Source organism: Centropristis striata, chromosome 2 (assembly GCF_030273125.1).
Source record: "Centropristis striata isolate RG_2023a ecotype Rhode Island chromosome 2, C.striata_1.0, whole genome shotgun sequence".
NCBI lineage: Eukaryota > Metazoa > Chordata > Actinopteri > Perciformes > Serranidae > Centropristis > Centropristis striata.
In genome coordinates, this window is record NC_081518.1 from 11,166,649 (window position 1) to 11,186,468 (window position 19,820).

The 19,820-nt window shown below is 39.9% G+C and overlaps 1 protein-coding gene across 4 annotated transcripts; it reads right to left on the bottom strand.

Annotated features, from left to right (window-relative positions):
* Positions 1-8,054: 8,054 nt before the first annotated feature.
* Positions 8,055-16,826, bottom strand: wt1b (WT1 transcription factor b). 4 transcript variants are annotated; one of them, XM_059356573.1, is made up of 9 exons: positions 16,057-16,826; positions 14,076-14,198; positions 12,620-12,719; positions 11,055-11,135; positions 10,443-10,545; positions 10,170-10,317; positions 9,907-9,996; positions 9,352-9,435; positions 8,055-9,179 (listed from the first exon to the last, which is right to left on the bottom strand). In XM_059356573.1, the coding sequence occupies exons 1-9, from the start codon at positions 16,472-16,474 to the stop codon at positions 9,058-9,060; spliced, it is 1,269 nt and encodes a 422-aa protein (XP_059212556.1). In that variant the 5' UTR covers positions 16,475-16,826; the 3' UTR covers positions 8,055-9,057. The 4 variants fall into 4 exon arrangements, with proteins under 4 accessions (XP_059212556.1, XP_059212539.1, XP_059212548.1 ...); XM_059356556.1 differs by having other exon boundaries at positions 9,343-9,435; XM_059356565.1 differs by having other exon boundaries at positions 10,443-10,548.
* Positions 16,827-19,820: the final 2,994 nt, after the last annotated feature.

Here is a 19,820-nt window from a genome sequence, read left to right on the forward strand (position 1 = left end):
AACATTGTTTTATTATTATTATTCAGATTTTATTTATTTATCAAATCTCTTGTGAACTTTAGATTTGAGAGCAATACAGTGTTTAACTAGAGATCGTCTTCATTCACAAATGATGTTTCTTTGTTTACAGCTTTCTTGGCCATATGATTTTAATGATTTGCATTTTTTTAGTTAAGTGCTTTAAGAAACTGTTAATTAACTGATGTTTAATGGCATGGTTTTTGCACGCATTTGGTTTTAGTGTAGCCTGTGAAAGATTTTTTTCTTCGTACTTAGTTTGAAATGTATTTATTGGTATACTTCAGACCAACGGTATGCTCCATGTTAGATTTTTATTGACTTTTGCTGATGTTACATTTGAGCTTTACCCTTTTACAACTGTTGAATTTAATTAAGGCTGTTTTTTAAGGATTGGATGTGTAACTCCACATGACTCCCTTGCTTCCTGTTACGTCACTCCAGATCTGGTGTTTTTGAACATCAGAAATTCATCTTTTGTCCTTTTTTTTATCACATTATTTGTATTTTTTGATGGATGGTTTGTGTGAAAAGTGCATAAAGCTATGCAGAGATCAAATTATGACAAGAATTTATAATTTTAGTCAAATTAATGTCACTAAAACCTATTTTGTCCTTTTCATCTTTTCTGGTTTGCTTTGTTGTACAAACTTCAGTTGCAGTAGTCCACACCACACATACACATCACAAAAACTTCAACATCATCATCATCTTCCTTTTCCACAATGCACATGCTCATGAAGTGTGTTGGAACAAAAAAATAAAAAAGAGAAAAAGTATTGTGTATTTTGTGTGGTAATTGTTTTTTTCTCTGAGGGCATATATCCCAAATGGCACAATTTTAATATAATGCTATTTTTTTACCACTCACATGGGCCAGTTCTTAACACATCATTAGTCGCCCACCCCACAGGCTCCATTGCAACCAAACTTACTGCACTGTCCATATTTGCACCCCTGAATTAGATATTATGAGTTATTCATTGAACTTTATATTTACCTTTTTCCCCTGTCGAGTCTTTGTGCTAAAATAAGCTAACCAGCTGCTGGCAGTAGCTCCATATTTAGCTAACACCTAGTATGTTGATCTTCTCATCTTACTCAGGACAAGAAAGCAAATAAGGTAATTTCCCACTATGTTACAATTTCTGAATTCCTGGTCTATGGCTTCAAAATCAAAATTATGCAAATATAAATAACTGTAAATAACATCTAAAAAATGGCCTTGTGTCTGGATTAAACAATGTCCTACTAACGTGTTCAGGTGTTATGAATACCTGTATCACTCGCAGTCTGCAGCAATCAGATTCCAGACTACAAGACTTAATGCTTGAAACACTTTTTGTGTTTTCTAGACTGATACACTGAGCTGGTTTCTCACAATTTCCTTTAGCTCCTGATCTTAATACTCACTCTCATTCTGCTTCTGCTCACAGTTGCTTTGGTTCTCCTTGCACTTGCTTTGTGTGCTGCATGTGCTTATACTTTCAAACAGGCATATGTATACCTCAGGTTGCTATATTGGGCACAGGCCATTCATATGCTCAAGACTGCAATCAACTTTTGACTCATTGAACACCAGGAACAAGTGGATGCTGTTAACACTTCTCATGACTAATTGCAGCGTGCACACACGCACAGCAGAGATGGAGTTAAGCTGACTTGCTGTTGCTGCTGGCTGTTGCAGTAAAACTCTCAAATGTAACTGAGAAAGCAGCTCTGCCACCCAGCCTGTCCCCTCTGCTTGCTCATGTGGAACATATGGATATATGTGTGCCAGTTAGCAAGACAAGTCAAGCGGGACGAATGCGATAAAGCTCATTAGGAACAAGGGACAGGGCGATGTATGTGTGGGCTGTGTTATTCTGTTGTGATGTAGGACCTTCTTCAAACACTCTGAGATCATGACTGCAAGATGCCAAAAATCTCTGGAAAGCTATTAAATATTCAGGTCTTGTTTGATATTTTGACTTGTGTGTAAATTTCTTTGACATCTTCCAGGTTTAAATAACTCTGTAAGAGGGCAACATGACAATAACAATAATTACTTCATAAAAATTAGCAGAAGTAGGTTACCAAAATCTGGCCTGGCTCCACTTGTACAGCTTCATCCAAGAATACAATAATCTTTATTAATCTGACAAAAAGCTCCAGGTCTGAGGACGGGTGGAGGTGTTGCCTGTGGTGACATTTGAAGTTTTAAGTTATTTTTGGTCTTTATAATGTCTGTCGGATAATCTAATAGTTGCTCTATTGCCTAGCTAAAGAGTGTGGGGTCAGTCTTGCATCATGCATTTGAATAATTGGGAGGCCTAAAACACTAAGTAGCTCAATGTACTTCCTCCAAATAGCATATGAGGTTTGTCATGTGTCAGGGTGCATCTGTGTGTCCGGGCCAGTGTGTGAGTGAAGGTGGATGAGTATTAGTGGTGCACGGAGATGTAAAAGAACCAAATGTGTGTTTGCCTGAGCTAGATGGGGGCACATGGACTATCTGTGCAGCATGCCTCGCGGCCATGTTTAACAGCCTGCCCCTCCTGTTTATGATATGCTCCTAATCATTCACACTGGGGGAGTGTGTGTACAGTAATGCCTTCAGACAGCTCTCATATGAGTGTCTGCGTAGATCAACCCCTCTCCACTGATAATAATGAGCCCTCTGGGTGCGAACAGGGTGGAGACAGTGGGAGAGGAGGGTCATAAAGTGTAGAATATTAATGTCGGAGACTATAAGCACCCCCATCCAGTATCATTTTCACTTAGTCGTGTCCACCAACAATCTCCCTTTAAAGAGCTTTTTTTCATATCAGCAATTAACAGCAGCACAACCAAAATGACCATTAAACTGCCTGCATAACAAACTATACAGTGCATCCCCCCTTAGCTCCCCTTCTCCTCTCCGACTCTTATCATCACGATGCCCTATTTTTCATCTGAATATATCCGCACTCCCTCATCTTTGTCTTTTATCTCTTGTGTTTGTTCCTTGTACCCTGGGGATTTGTAGCCCACTGTGTTGTTTGTAATGATCTTTGGGACATCTGACCCATCCTGTGCTGAGGCTTTCATAACAGGCTTTCTGCCCATTATATAATAACATGCATAATGGCAAAAGAACAGTACAATCTCCGTTCATTATTGAGCTGTTTAGACAAAACATTTTATATTCACCAATCTCAATGGGAACGTTATAGGATTCTTTGCCTTAATGTGACAGCTTGAGAGAGAGGCGTTCTCTTTGTCTTCTCAGTGGAGGTTATTTTACAGTCTTACTGCTGAATTTGCATACAAGCCACAGACTGATTTTTCTTTCCTTTCTTTTTGGGGGGAATTTGGCAGTTCTACCAAACTAAAGAGAGGGCTTTACATCCTACAGCCTTCAACTTGCGCATGGAAGTTATCTTGAAGGCCAATTCCAGTTAGTTCCTCAAGTTCTTTGAGCGCCTAGCCCTCATGGTCTTACTGTACATTCCACCAGCACATACTGTTGTAGTGGTAAACATTTGACAGACATGAACAAAGGCAAAGAAATTTGGGATGTCAACACACCACTGTACCGTGACACATAGACACCACAATGCCTCCAGTAAGTAGACAGTGGCAGTGTTTGGCCTTAAAATCAATGGTTGCAATCTGCCATAAAATGGAATGAAGATGAACCAACTATGCACGTTAAAGCAGGAAATGCCTTGACATTTCCACACAAAATTGATGAATAAATCAGAAAAAAAAACATGAAAATGAAGTTTTTGATGGTCAAAATTCAATAAAAGACCCACAGGTCCTCCAAATGTTAAATAACTAAACTACTTTTTACCTCACATTATAAATGTAAAAGTGCAGCCCTTAAATCATCACATAACGAACAATAAAACATGAAATGAAAAGGGAAAAATGTAGGGAATTGAACTTGGAACTTGAACTACGGAAAATATAACTTAAGTCGGGAAATACACACAAAAAATACGAGTGATAACAAAACACTGACCCTCTTTGTGGTGTGTGACGGAGGAGCTGCATTGGGTGAACTTGGACCTTTGACCTCAGCTTTTCTACAATGCTGGAGACAGCCCTGGTGCTACACAGAGAACTCCTTCTGTGTTTGTGCAAGCTGTGTGATTGTATGTGCGTGTCATGTGAATGTAGGCTAATTCAGCGCCTTGCATGTTTCTACTTCTGGACAATGAAGCTTGAAGGAATCCATCAATCTTTCATGTCATCTCACAGAAAGTGGTTACCCCCCCCCCCCCCTCCCCCTCTCTGCCATCACAGGACTCTACTCCTCCTAGTGGTGATGAGACAGAACCAGAGACAACCACTTCTCTTTTTAACAACTGCACTCGTGCTCGTCTATCATCATGAGTTTTTATGTGCCCATCAACGCAGTGTAGATAGGGAATCGGCCATTAATGACTACACAATTAGAGAGAAGGTTTTAAAGAGCGATACATTTCAATTTAGGAACCATAAACCTAGTGAGTTGGGAACTAATTGTAACTGCCTTTTAAGTAATGGGAGCCCTTTGGACTGAGGTCAGGCTGACTCAAAATCATTTTCGAACAGCTTTTACACAGCTGCTTCACTGCTTTGGTCGCCCACTCATTGTGAAAGGCTGCAGCATATCTTATAATGATATATGAAGAGAGAAACTTTTCAAGTTTTAATTAAAAGACAGGCAAAGTGGCCCACAGTGGAGTTGTTTTGGAGTTCATGACAGTGAGGGTGGAGACAATGCTATCCCAGTGAGACTGATATCTTTGGACAAAATGCCTCTCTCGCTCCATTTGTCAACATTTGTCTCTTTCCTTTCTCTGGTCCTCTCTCCCCATGTCCCAGCATCTGGATACCTTTGGGATGGAGGGGCGAAGAGGGGAGACGAGGCCTTGTTTCATCCCTCCCATCCCGCTGTTCCCTAGGGGGCTTGGGGTTGGTTTGTGATCTTGTGTCTCACATGATAGAGACACATCTAATCCTGTTAGGCATTAATATCTTCCAGCGGAATAGAGGAGACAGCAGGAGGGAGAAGAGAGGAGAAGATGAAAGACGGGATGGCTGAGGAGAGAAGGGAATATTTAAAAAGCTCTGCCTCTATTTGCCGGCCCACATATTGGTTTTGGAGTATACATACTGTACATGTGTTTGTTTTTGTTTCTGTGCCTGTGTACCCTCATGGGATCTTCCCGGCTGCTGCCTGCATATCTGACAGACTCCTCTCAAGGTGTTTTCCCCTCGCTGTCTTTCTGTATCTGCTCCATCTCTGCTCCCTGAGTGAGAAAGTTTACCCTCTAGGCCCCATCTGAGCTCCAGGCCCCCAAGGCCTCTGCATTCCCAAAGCTCCTACACACCGGAGCCCCTCAGGCTCCCTGCTTTACCACAGGGAATACCCCCAAGAACCCCTAGGCCCCTCAGACTGTGGAGCAGCAGCTCTGCACAAGAGAGCCAGCCTGAGGGGAGGGGGGGATGCTGTCTGGGAATACAACTAAAAACATGCTTCACTTAACACTTGAACAGTCCCTGACAGCGCCTCCTGTTGGTGTAGCTTTGTTTTTGCATGCAGGCCTCCTTGTAACCCCCTTTAGTTTGCTCTCTGGGGCCTTGACCTTGTTAGCAATCCCTTGGGGCTTATAGAGGCCTCTGTGTGCTACATGTGCATTGACCTTTCCTGCTCCCGGAGGTTAAATAATGTCTTTTTGGCCCAAAGAAACACAGCCGCAGCTTTATAGTGATGTTGGATGCACCTGGGACTTCACTGAATGACATATTGGCAAATAATATCACTCCTTATCAGACCTAGTAAATAAAAAGAAAGTAAAAGTTGCATATATGGAATGAACTGTGCTTGTTTCTTGGCTTTCATTGCAACAGTGAGGTTAAATCACACTTGCGTTCAAAAAGAAACCTTTTTGGGGAGTTGCACGTGGATTTCGAAGGCTGTGAAGCTAGCAGGCCTGCTGTCCTACAGATGTCTTGGGCTGTGTGTTACCAGGTGTACGTCACCTGAGATTACCCACGCTGACACCCCTTAAAGGCAAACAGCCAGCAGTACAGCTGAGGGGGCATCTGGTGGCGTGTGTGCAGGCGAGTGTGTGTGCGTGTATATGTGTGTTCATGCATTCAGAATGGTGGTAACGTTTGGCAGAACGGGACTGAGTGCAGACATTTGCGGTGTTATCAGATACTTCCTCCCACTATTACCAATCAGAAACAATCTATTGAAGGAATGAAAATCAGGTAGATCAACAAGGTCAGTGTCTCTTTGAGTGTGTGTGATAATGATGGCAGTCATAATAGAGGATGTTTAAAGCATAGGTTCCTCACGCTCCACACACACTTGGCAGTCTCCAGTTAAGAGTGAACTGGAGTGAGTAAAATGTTCAACTCTGCTGTCCCTCTGATCTTCCTCCGCTTCCCGGGGCCCCTGCAGAGAGAGAACAAAGAGAAGCACTTCTTAATCAAAGTGCATTGGATTAAGAAGCAGAAAAAAACAGAACATCACAGAGATACTACTTCGCAGCCATTAAGTGGATTGGAAAACAACCTGAATCACCTCTTCAAATAAGCGGTCTGTGACCCTGAAATAGGAGAACGGCATTTTAATCTTGCTGTTAGTTTGGTAAGTGTCAAGATCTGCTGTGGAAGTGAAAGCAGCAGTGAAGCAGCAGATGTATGTGTTCATACTGTACGTGTTTCTGAGTATGAGTGAATGCCTTCGGTGAATCTGCACCGTGGTTTCCATGTGTGAACATGTAGCCAACAGCTAAATATACCATGTGCGTGTTTACATTGCTTTTCCAGGTATGTGACATTATTAGCTCATAGAGCCATGCAACTGCTCTATTCTCCCCACATTGGGTCATATTTTATTAACACACCTGCTGTAGCTGAATCATCCCATCTCTTATAGACCTTACACACAACTCCATCCACAGCATGTATATTTGATGGGCCAGGGCATGCTCTGAACGTGCCTTCCTGTTTCTCACTTTCGTTTATTTTAACATATTTATTGTGGTCAGTCACATGAGTGGATTATGAGTAAGCGGGCCCCTGGGCACAAACATGCAAAAGGCCTCACCAGCTCTCCTACATAAGCACAAGACACACAGACTTTATCATTATTTAGTCTCTTTTTGCAATTTCTTTTTTATGTTTTGTGTCACTTATAATTGTTCTGATCTTTTTGTAGTTATTTTGTCTGTTGATATTTTCCCCTTTATTTTAAGTTGTTTGTGTCTATTTGCAATCATTATATGTCTCTTTGCAGTCATTTTGAGTTGCTTTGTGTTTGTTTGTAGTCATTTTGTACCTGCCTTTCACTTTGTGGTTGTTTTGCTCCTTTTCATAGTCGTCCAAAGTCTCTTTGCAGCAGTTCTGTAATGGTTTTTCTCTCTTTGTCATCTTTTTATGTTTCTTTGCGTTGTGATTTTTTGGGTATCTTCGCCATTGGTATGTGTCTCTCTCATAGGTGAAAGCCAAGAGGATCCCTGCACTTTCGGCCTCTGTGTCTGTGCCAGCTAGGGCTGTTCAGTAATACATCCATGGCTAGGACAGGTCAGGTCAAGACTGAAGTGTAGGAGTACAAGCAGTTTGATGGATTCAGTCACACTCACAGCTCGGCCCATCTGCTGGACTGAAAAGGCTCATACTGCCATCATGTGGTTTGAGGATGTAAAATGTCTTTCTAAACTGAAGCCATTACATACAATAGGGACTTGAGTGTGTCTTTGCTTTGTGTGTGTGCATGTGGGGCCCAGTCTATGCATAAGGGGGCGGTCAGTGAAATACAGCCAGCTGACATGGAGGTATGTGTCTTTTCTAATGAGATTTACTGGGCTCCAGATGTTCCTAGTTATGAAGATGTGTGTCAGAGATTTAGGAGGGTGAGACCTGCACCCTGTCAGAGTCGCAGTTGGGTGCTGTTTTACTGTCTGTCACCCCCCACCCCCACCACCACCACTCATAGGTGGCCTCTTAACCTGACAATACCAACACCTCTTCTCTCTCTCACACACACACATTCTTATCCTTGACAATAATGTGAAGCAACATTTTATAAACGTAGAAAACATTAAAAATACAAAAGGAATGTCTATAAAGGTGAGCAAATACACCACATATATACAAAGCAATTTAGTGAGTACATATACTGGGGATGCAAAATCCAACTGAAAAAACTGAACAGTTTGTTGAAGAAACCACAGCCTGGTTTGCATAATTGAGCCAAAAACATTATTACTGTCTTCCACTGTAAAAAACAAAACACAATTGATGCAACTATACTGAAAGTACTTTTTAAACAGGCTGAGTCACAATTTTGCTATTGAAAGAATATTTTTTGATATCATAAATCAGAGCTCCTGAAGAAAGGAAACATTATTCTTGCAAATAAAAAAAATACAGAAAGAACATTGGAAATGGTTGTTTTCCTTCTTTCTAATGTGGAAAAACAAACCAAAACAGAACGGAAACCATGACCCAAAAACTGCAACAGAAACCGAACCGTGGACTTGCTGAACCGTTGCATCCCCAATATATATTGTAAGAATATAAAACATTCACATTCCTTATAGCAAAAAAAAATCTTAATCAAACTAAGACATATTGTCATCTCCTAAATCCAGTTTACATTGTCCAGCACATTTTCAAGGTGACACAATTTTAACAAAACAAAATCAAGCCAGTGCAAGTGTACTAAAATATCCAAAATAGTGTGTCAACATTTTTCTCATCTCGCATGAAATAAATCTTCTTCTTGGCTCAGAGTTACTGTGGTGTTATACCCTCTCAGTCTGAGTTTTTATGTCAAATAACGAGAAGGAGCGCTAGCTGAGGTGCGTTTTGTAGATCTCGAGGATCATCAGAGTCTCTTGACGTCGGCTGGCAGAGAGGCATCAGCTGTGCTCACCACCTCACAGAGTCTGGCAAGGAACCATAACCGCTGACCAGGCTCCAGCGTCTTTCTCCACTAGCTGGCACAACATATTGTCCCATTCCTCTTCGTCCTCCTCCTCCTCCTCCTCCTCCTCCTCCTCTCGCTGCTCAGATGGCAGGCTGCAGCTTGGTCAGGTTCCTCTGGTGCATGCTGTGGTGGCGCACCAGCTCGTCAGAGCGGGCAAACTTCTTCTGACAGTTGGACCAGCGGCAGGTAAAGGGCTTCTCACCTGACAAGGAGGGGACAAACAAGGAAAAACAAGAGAAATCCTTGCTTTAGAGGGAAATCAAGCTTGTGTTTTGTTGTAGATTTATTAAAATCACAAGGTCTATTTTAACAAAAAAATCTCACTGGGAGAGGAATGGAGAGGTAGAAAATAAAGGTATACGCACTTGTTTTACCTGTATGAGTCCGAGTGTGCGTCTTAAGATGATCTGACCGTGAAAACTTTCTCTGACACGTCTCGCACTGAAAGGGCTTCACTCCTACACAGATGTGTAAACAGTTGTTGTGGAGGCAGAGACAGAAGTGAGAAGAGGGTGGGGTGAGGGTCAAAAGTTTAAACGTACATTTAGATGAAGCAATCATAAGGGACGTTGTAAAGTCTCCCTGAACCGTTTTTGGGATGATTTCAGTCTTAAAAAAGGTCCTTTCAATTTTTTTAAATTACAATTATTTAGAACCACTGGAAGAATCTCACTTAATCAAATCAAATTAATGTTCCTGTAATTTTCATTTTGCAAGTATCACTGCTGTTTTGTAATAAGAAGTTCAAAGAAATTAAACTGTTGAGATTATTTGGATTTGTCAAAAGTGTAAAAGATCTTTGAATCTGCCTAAAAATATCCCTTGTGCATACTGATGAGGTTTCTAAAATAAAAAAAAACTGAGTTCATGACCTCAGTGGTAGCTGCGGCGCTGGAGCCGACTCATACAGTAGCTTGACATCAGCGTACCTGTGTGTCTGCGCTGGTGCCTCTTTAACTGGTCTGAGCGAGAGAATCCGCGGCCGCAGTCTGTGAAATCACACGTGTAAGGCTTCTCTCCTGCAGAACAAATCACACACATCAGCAGCTTTATCAATAGACTTTTCACACCGCTATATACATCGACATTCCAACCTTGGCTTTGGTACTCAACTTATTTTTTCTTAGTCATTATTTTTAATTTATAAAAAAGTCTGGGCAAGAAAAAAAAGATATAAATTAGATCCTGTCACCTGTGTGTTTGCGACCGTGCATCTGCAGATGTGACAGTTTGAAGTATCTCTTGTTGCAGCCAGGATAAGCACACACAAATGGCCGCTTTTCGTTGGTCTCTGATGACTTCCCAATTGGTGGAGCAATACCTGCTACACGTCGAACATCCTTGAAGAGTCAGAAGTCAGAAAGCCTTTTAGTAGAGAAGTTCACTTAGGAGGCTATTTATGTACTGTATGTCTGTATGTCTGTACATGTATTTGTGTGTTTTCGCCTTGCGTGTGGTGACTGACCTGAAGTCCTCTGAAGACACCATGTGTGTGTATGTGGTACTGGGCACTGAGGAGCACAGGTGGAGGCGGGGTGATGGGTTCACTTTCATAGCTGGGTGCATGGCTACTGCAGGGCAAGAACAAAATTAAATACATTAATTAAAACATTGAAATATTTGAGTGCAAAACAAATAATTTGATAGATTTGTCAGATCCAGTCCTATGTATTATAGTAATGGGTAAAACCACAAAGAGTTTAATCTAGATGAGAAAAAAGTCTCTCTTCTCCACAGTGCACACACCTTTAAATATATATATATATATATATATATATATATATATATATATATATATATATACATATATATATTCTTTACAGCTCTTAACTCTAAACCCAAAGTGTGCTCACTTTGCATAAACTCAAATGTGTCTTTGAAACATACAAAAAAAGCACAAGACTGAACACGAGCATGCACATATGAATATTCTCTTTTTCACTTCCATATTTCCCTAGGCAGTAGGCCAACAGCCATCTGGTCAAATCCTACTCTTCCTCCCTCCTCTGCACCACCACAAACACTGGTCAACACTGAAGAATACAGCGTGTTATTTAAATAAATAAAAAAGGATCACCTCTTCATGGAAGATGCCAAGTTGTTCATTTGGTTCCATGTTACACATTCCAGCTGAGATGCCATTTGGTACAGGTTATCACTGAGTGAAACATAAATAAATAAATAAATGAATACAAAAGAGGCCTAGATTTTCACTTTTTATTTGAGGGATTAATCTGCAACAAAAACTGAATAATTTTGCACTCAAAAGAATCAATCAAACTGGTGGGTTTTTTTTATTTATTTTATTTCTCTTTCACTTAAAGAATGGGTTTTATCTGTTTTTGCAAATAAACAACTTGCAAAATTTCAAGGCAATGAAATATGTTATCTATCCATAATTTAATTGGTTTTTGGAACAAGGTTAGCTGAAGGGTAAACAATTAACTTTGTTCCATTTTTCTTTTTTTATCAATTTGTAAGGAAATCCTGAAATAAGAAAATCCTGACATTATTTATGGCACTGTGTGTTCTTCCCTTGTATGGATGATGAAGACGTTTCATTCAGGGGGAACTCCAAATTGCTCGCTTATTAACACATCCTGTCCACCCACCACACTCCTCACTGGCTTCATTAAAAAACATGGGCTCTGAGCCATTCTTTACCTTGGCAGATCACCCCACTGCACACAAACACACACGCACACACACGTTTGACAGAAACACACACACTTGGAGATGCGGTTGTGCACTCTGCGGGGGTGAGTGCCTCCGTGCCTAGTACACCATGGACCAGTGCATGACATCACTCTGTCCTCAGTATCATTAAAGTCGGGAAACAGTTTCAGGGGAATTCTGGACGGCATTCCTTGAGAAGTCCTTGAGGGAAGGACTGTGATGGCTCACTAATCAGCTCTGAGCTATGTTAAACTGTGGAAAGACTCACTGATATCTGACATTTATTCACTGTGTGTATGTGAGAGTGAGTACGTGTGCATGTCTCTGTTTGTTTGAGGGTTTCCAGTACATGCAATAAGCCCTAACAACAGCAAAGTCTTCCTTCCTCTTATCAACTGCTGTTCCAGTATTTGGGTTGCACATGTTCCTTTTCTCCAACAACATCGCAGGACGGCATTCAAAGAATTTCATCCTAATTTACCCGTTGAGATGTTTTGCATCAAAATGAAAACAAGTTGGAAACACATACAGAGGTTAAAATGAGCAGATTCCCAGCCTTAACTAGCCCACTTCCCCCACTTAACTTTCACTTTCCCTGAGCTTGTCTCTTTTACTTTTCCCCTCATTTTTCCTCGGGGTGGACTCAGGCACATCAGCAGTAGATCACTCACTGTTTGTTTTGGCCTGCTGAGCACCAGTGGGCAGCACTTAACCTCAGAACAAATTAGGATTCAGGATCCAGACAGTGCAGAGGCAGACGCAGGGCTTAACGTAGGATCAGAGAGAGTTCACACTTCTAAAAATTACCAGCAAGTGAGTGAGCTGCATGTGGTGTTGGTGGAAAGAATCTGACATTAATAGATGAGTGAGGAGTATGAAAACGTTTGGGAAGAGCCAACAGGGAATTCAAGGTAGCACGAGTCAAACAAAGCAACAATAAGTGCATGAGGAGACAAACCGTCGTACCTGTTGTAGTTTCTCAGCAGCAGAGCCTGGCTGCTCGGACAGGATTCTGAAGGATTGTGACACCCAAACATGGGAGGAGGAGCCGGATACTGCTGGTCAACTAAAAATAACAATACAAACACATTTAGAAATCGAGTTCATCTTTTAGAAGAAAGATGGGGGGAAATGGTTAAGGTGTACAACACACACAAGTTCTAATGATCCTCCTGTTAGATGCAATAGCTAAGAAAATACTGTGCTATTGAGGTCCTTTTCCTAGTATATGGGTGTACACAAGAAGCCGACTACATTTATACACAGTTGCCCATAAAGTTGGAAGATTTTTGTTTTCAGGCACAACCCTCTGTTAATTGTGGTTTTATTTTCATTGTGATATGTTTGGAAGAGATTGAAAAGTAAAGTTTTGAGAATATATACACTTTATTTGTCAAGAATAAATCACATTGTCGCAATCATTTCATGGAAAGAAGTAAAAAAAAATATTTATTCCAACTTTATGAGTGACCAGGCATTTATGTAATCAGTTATTTAATTTTCTCTTTTTTCCGTAGTTTCTTTGATGATTTTTGTATTGTATTTATTTTATTTTACTTTTATTTATTTATTTTATTTACTTTTTTATCTAACTTCTTAGAATGCAGAAAAGTTGTTTTTCTTATTTTCTGCATAATTGATTAATTGTTTGGTTAATAAAATGCATTTTCCCAGGAGCTGACAAATTCAATAGCTTGTTTTGTCCAGCCTACACAAATATAAAACACAAAGATATGCCTTTAATCATCATGGAATGACTGAGGAAATTAGCAAACATTTAGATTTTGGTTTAAAATACTTTAATGATTAATCAATGATCAACCTATGAACAAACAGTTTCAGCTTAATTTTAAAGTTGCTAGTTGTCAAAGTTCAGGTCTCCATTGCCCCTTTGTAAGCTTACAAACCAGTAGTGTGCATTAAAAGAATTATCCTTTATATAAAAAAATGTATTTGATTGTATACTTCATTTTCTCTTAATCCGAATGCAAAAGAAATCATACAAAAATATACTTTTACATGCACATTTCTGTACATACACAGACACACATCTCTTCTTTTCAAAGAGAGAACAGGTCAATGAGAAACAGTGGTCCTTTTCAGGTTCATATAGTATATTGGTCCCCAGACAGTTTTTGACATTCCAGCAGAGTCGCATAAAGCGGTTTCCTCAAGTTATCATTTCCAGAGTCATTAACCATACGTATGCTTAAAGAGCGAGAGGGAGGCTATGTTTATGTATGCCTGCGTATATGAATGTGTGTGCAGACAGAGACGCAGGGAGATGAAGGAAAAATGGATAATAGCGATCCTGTTGTGATATGAAAAATGACGGGTTACTTATATAACCTTGCTGTGACATGACAGTCTTCCAGTCTGCGAGTCAATTTAGTGAAAAAGGTGTCAGGATGCAGGCAGTTACCTATGTTGTTTGGCGGTGACAGAGTGTCCTCATGTTTGAAGGACAGGCTGGAGAGCTGAGGGGTGTGGTGAGACGGAGTGTGACCATAACTGGGGTTGCTGTCTAAACCCACCGCTCCATAACCTAAAAAGAGAAAACAACAAGAGAAGCAGCGGAAAGTTGAAATGAACTTATTCGCCTGGTTGACTCATTAGATTACCATCTTGCAAATGAAGCTTGCAAAGTCTCCAGTATCTGGTCACTTATCTGAATCCCCCTGGTAGTAGCTCTTAGTCCTTGGCAGGGTTACCACGGAGAGACATTCATCAAACTACTAAATCCTCTTTCCTTGTAACATATTCTTTTTTCCCCCCATCTATCTTTGGCCTTGTGGTTGCATTATTTATGGCAGGTGGAAAAAGAAATTTGGCAAACACACCATAGGCAGACTGAGATGAGCTACTGTAGAATACGCTCAGCAGAAAAACAAGATTGAGAAGTAATAAACTGCATGTATGCTAAAGCAATTAATTAATTAATCCCACTTATAAGACTGCAAAAAAAATGTGACAGTAAATGCTACGTCTCTTATTGTAATTAAGTGTTACTCATAAGGTGAAAAAGTTAAAGTTGCGTGCAGGCTATGAGATAAATGATGATACAAACACATGAATGTGTGTCCGCAACACTATTTTTACACGCACATCCAGAGCAGACAGGCTGCTTTATCCTGAGTCAGGCCAGAGAGAGATGTTGAAAAGTTTCTGAGAAAAATGACTCACAAACTCTTGCTTAAATTCCTGCACTTTTATCACTTCGTTAAAAAAAGAAAAGAAAATCACTCAATGCTTACTGACTCTGAAAGTCGTATCAGCGGACACATCCAGCTTTAAGACTGAACACTGAGCCCCAGTACAACATTCACATGCGTTGTTTACAGTAAAGGTAAAGACATATCCACGTTAACACTTGAGTTTGAATCCCGATTAAGATTCCAGATAAATAACAGTGTAATTTAACTGCTTTCTGCAGGTCTGATGGGATTCAGGAATCCCAGAAGAATTGTTTGTATTAGTAAATCAAGCTTATGATTCACAGTTCATCACTTCTACTTTCAATTCTTAGCTTTCCTTTTTAGTTCTACAACTTCTACAACTTTTCTTTTTATAGCAGAGTATTTTGTTTTGATTAACACTGATCATTTTATTTTTCTTCTTTTTTTCAGAGAACACACAGTCAGTAAGAATGAAGTCTTTTAAAAGTGCATGCAAATTACATTAACACTTGTCCATGCCAATCAAATCAAAACTCTAAAATGCTAAATTCCGAGGTTATTAATTCAAAATCAGCTGATGAGCGTACATAACCATTCACTGTGACGGATCAAGAGGTCATCATATGTATTTTTTTTATATGTGTCTGTGTTATTAACTTGATATGTGTGCAATACTGGATTACCATTACTATAACCACAGGTTACTTTGACTCAGATATTTTTAGATTATTGCTGTCAGCTCAAGTTTTACCATGAAACTATTGTTAGTTGCACAAAATGATGTGACATTCAAACTGCAGAGAGTATAGCTTAGTGTGTGGCTTCTAAGTACAAAGTACCTGAACATTAAATTAAGTTTGTGACAGTATGGGTTTTGCATTTGACAAATAAAAACATAAGATTGCGGGAATAAGACCGGGTAAAGCCTTATAAATGATCTACCTACTTCTGCCTGCACAACTGCTGTGACTCTGGCAGTTACTACAAAATCAAACCTTCGTTTCTGCTAAAAAAGCACAGATTACGAAACTGTTGAGAATTACCAGAAAGCTGTCAAGCTTTTTCCTGACAAGGGACAGAATGACCCAGTGCAGCACATAACATCCTGCTCAGACACAACACTGTTGACAACCCTTAAACATGTAGTTACATCATGAACACATGCAGAAGGGAAAACACACTGACTTGGATTTTATTGATTGCCGTTCTCCTGTGGTTCATGCTTACCCTGGTTCCTGGGTGCAGGAGGACTGTCCATACAGCCGGGCAGGTAGGTTCCATTAGGAAACATCCTCGGTTGACCTGCAGTCGGCTCTCCGAAGGCCCCAACTCGACAGGGGCCCGAGCCAGTAAACTGGCCTGAGAAGTGCACCGTGAAGGCCCCGAGTCCACAGTGAGGGTCCTCTATTGGATCAGCGGTCCCCCATCCTGGTTCCTGCTTGATGAGGGAGTGGTGGGAGGGCAGGGAGCTGTAGGGAGAGCCAGGGTGGAGGTCCAGCAGCTGGGTCCACTGGCCGCCACCCACAGACATCCCACAGCCACCACCAGCACCTGGTAAGGATGGCACAGGAGGGGCCGGAGATAAGAGGGTCAGATCTCGGACATCTGACCCCATGGACATGGCTCCACACGGTTCGGTCAGCATTGGTGAAGGCAGGTGGAGACAGCCCAAAAATGGAGCGATGGTATTCCAGTAGAGGACACAACTGGGAGATTAAAAAGTCACACAGTAATAAAGCGTCAAGTCTCCTGAAAGTTTCACAAAAAACACAGAAAAACAGCTTTGACGCAATGAGTATGGAGTAAGGTCAGTGGTCACAACACACTATAGGAGCCATCTTTCCCGCCACAAGTCATGAACTAAAAAATGAAAATAAATAAATTAGTGAGGATGACTAAAATGTGGACGCCAAATCTTAAGCTCCCTGGTTATTTGCAGAGTGGGAGTCTGTGAAGGTAACAGCGCCTTGTCCCTCTGTCTCTATAATGTCTGACTTTCTTTACTCTCCTGAAGGCTCAAATACTGCATAACTCATTGGACAGGGGGAGGAGCGAGGGAGGCTGAGAAGAAGATGACTCCCCTGCTTTGCACCCGTCCAGTACAGACTAAACCTCTGAGTCGATTCTGACTAACTTCACATTTGCATGAGCGGGTGTTGCTCTTCATTCTTTGTGCAAGTTCAAATGTTGCTCATATTGAATGTTTGTGTTACCAGTGTGTGCAAAAGGGAGTGTTTGTTTAATTTCTCTGAAGACTTAAAGCATGAAACAGCTACATGAGAATTAGTTACAAAAAAAATATTTGGTAAAAGTCCACATGATACAGATTCCCATGCTTGCACACATTTAAATTGTGATTCTATTTTTTAAGGATCAGAGATTTGTAAAATTTTAATATTCAATTTATAATGAGTATGCGTAATTCCTGCATATGTATACATACGTCAACTGACATTTTATTTATGTTTCTATGCTTTTGAATTATTAATTTATATTTTACACATTTTTTTTTAATCTGTTAGTTTATTTTATTTGATGTCTTTGTTAAATATGTGAAATATATTAAATGTTTTTGTTTTGTTTTGATGCCAGAAACCATGACCACATGTTTCATTGGTTAGTTTAGGCTAATTGTGATTATTGTCTATCGTCTATCGTAAAAAATATATGTAAAATTCAATTAAAAAATATTGTTGAAAAATTACACATATTCAAAGGTTAATAAAGATTTGTTAAGTTATTTAAAAAACAGTTAAACTGGACTGTTAAGTTATCCGTACACTATTGACCTGGGCTTTTTTCTCAGACATTCATCATCATTTCTGACCCTTCTGACTCATCTGTTTTATGAAATATACCCCACTTTCAAAACTGGTTACCAAACAGATGAAGCAACAATTTAAGTGAAAGAGACAAGACATGCGTCAGAGTAAGAAGATACCAAAACATCTCAGTTTTGGTAAGGTTATGGTTAAGGTTATGGTAAGGTTATTTTTAATAATGTGTTTTATCTGGTGTACATTTTTAAATATCCAAAGTTGGGAGTGTTTTATTAATTGATATATGAGAAGCAACGAGACTTGATTCAATCACTTTTAATGAATATTCAGGTCAATCAATTGTTATTAAAAATGTAACAATGATGAAACGTGCAGGAAACATGCTCTGAATTTTCCTATTTTGGGAATAGCACTGTTTTGCTAAAAGAAACTCGCATAAACTGCATGGCCTTGGAGCAAAGCCACATCACACAAAAGGATAATTATTTATTAGTCAAGGAGACGGGAGGGTGTGTGTGTGTGTGTGTGTGTGTGTGTGTGAGTGAGTGAGTGAGTGTGCGCGCTTAAGAGATAGAGGTTTTGACCTCAACTCAAGTTTTGCTCAATGTGGAACTACAGAGGAATGCAGTAAGTTGGAATATGCCTATAAATTCAAGACAGCTGTTGTGGATCTTTTAACATTATAATATTTGTCAGATCAGCAGCAGAAACTGTGACAAAGTTGCTTTTTCTACGTTTAGTGGAACAGTCAGTTATGGTTGACCGGAGAGCATAACTCTTTTGATGCAAATTTCACTGTTGTACTGCAAAAGACAATATAATAAGAATGAAAAAAATATATTATAAAGGCCTATTGGACTGGTCTACTACAGATTATAAAATGATAGACAATAACACCATATTGAACTAACTATTTTAACCATTAGGCTACTTTTAGCTAAGTAGTTAAACCTTTTGCTTTAAGCAAGCGAGACAGTTAGCTATTGTTTCTCAATTACTTTAAGCTAACAAGTTAACTGTTAATCCATTACTTTTAGCCTACCACTTCAACCTCTACTTTAAGTTAATAATTTTAACTGTAAATAACTTTTAGCTATTTTTATAATCATATTTGCTCGCTTGCTAACTAATTTTCACATACTCTCACTGAAACATGTAGTGTTCAGGGTGTTACAGCTGTGGATACATTCTTTTAATCAAACCATATTTTCTATATTTAGTAAATTAGTTGAGCTACTCTTCAATCTTTGCACTACCCCCAGGCAACAGCAGAAGTACTCCCTGGGGAACAATAGCCTGCCCCTGGTTGAGAATCTCCCCTGGACCACAACATATTAGAAAATGATAAATTAACCACCAGTGAACAACGTGACCTGTTTGAATGTCATACACTTAATTTATAAAAAAATGGCACTGAAAATCCACAACAAATTTGGAATATAAAACCAGGACCAAAGCTGTAAGGTGAAGAGTGTTAGCCAGTTCCTGTCATCACCATCTGGAATATTAGTCTGGGTTTCCAGTGAACATCAGTGACCCCTCATTCAACTTTAAAAGAACTGACGGCTTGGGGGGAGGGACACTGGAAATAGGCAAAGAGAAGGGAAGACGATAGAAACAGAGAGAGAGGGAAGTCTAATGCCACTGTAAGAGTGATGAAATCAGCTGGCAAACTGCTGAGGTGGCATTAATTATTGCACCATATCAATCACGTATCCTTCAGTCCCTCTTGATTCCAGTTTTGGTGACTGTCCTGCTTTAAGATAAGTTGAGGGAGTACTTGCTGCAGCCCTATAGATATTCCTGTATTAAGTATTAGGACTGAACATTCAGAATGATGGTGCAATAACTGTAGTTTTGACCAGAAACAACCGCATCTTAATTATACAACCTTGATTCCAAAAAAGTTTAGATGATGTGAAAAACATTAAAAACAGAATGCAGTGATTTACAATCATTTCTGACCTACATTTAATTGAAAAACAATGCAATGACAAAGATATTAAATGTTTAAGCTGAGAGTTTTTTTCTTTTCCGTATACACTCAGTTTAATTTACAGTTTATACCGCGTCCCAACTTTTTTAGAATCTGTGTTGTAGGTCAAAGACAAACCCCCATTCCTGTGATGCGACACAGGGCCTAAAAGTAGAGGCCCACTGGCAGCTTAACCCTTCGAGAACTACAATAAAACACTGTCTATTTTCCAAGCT

Coding starts and splice junctions, on each gene's coding strand:
- wt1b (XM_059356548.1), bottom strand. CDS start 16,474: ATGCTGACCGAACCGTGTGGAGCCATGTCCATGGGGTCAGATGTCCGA. Junction 12,720..14,075: donor GTCACCGCCAAACAACATAG/GTAACTGCCTGC, acceptor TGTTATTTTTAG/TTGACCAGCAGTATCCGGCT. Junction 9,436..9,906: donor GCACCAGCGCAGACACACAG/GTACGCTGATGT, acceptor ACATCTGTGTAG/GAGTGAAGCCCTTTCAGTGC.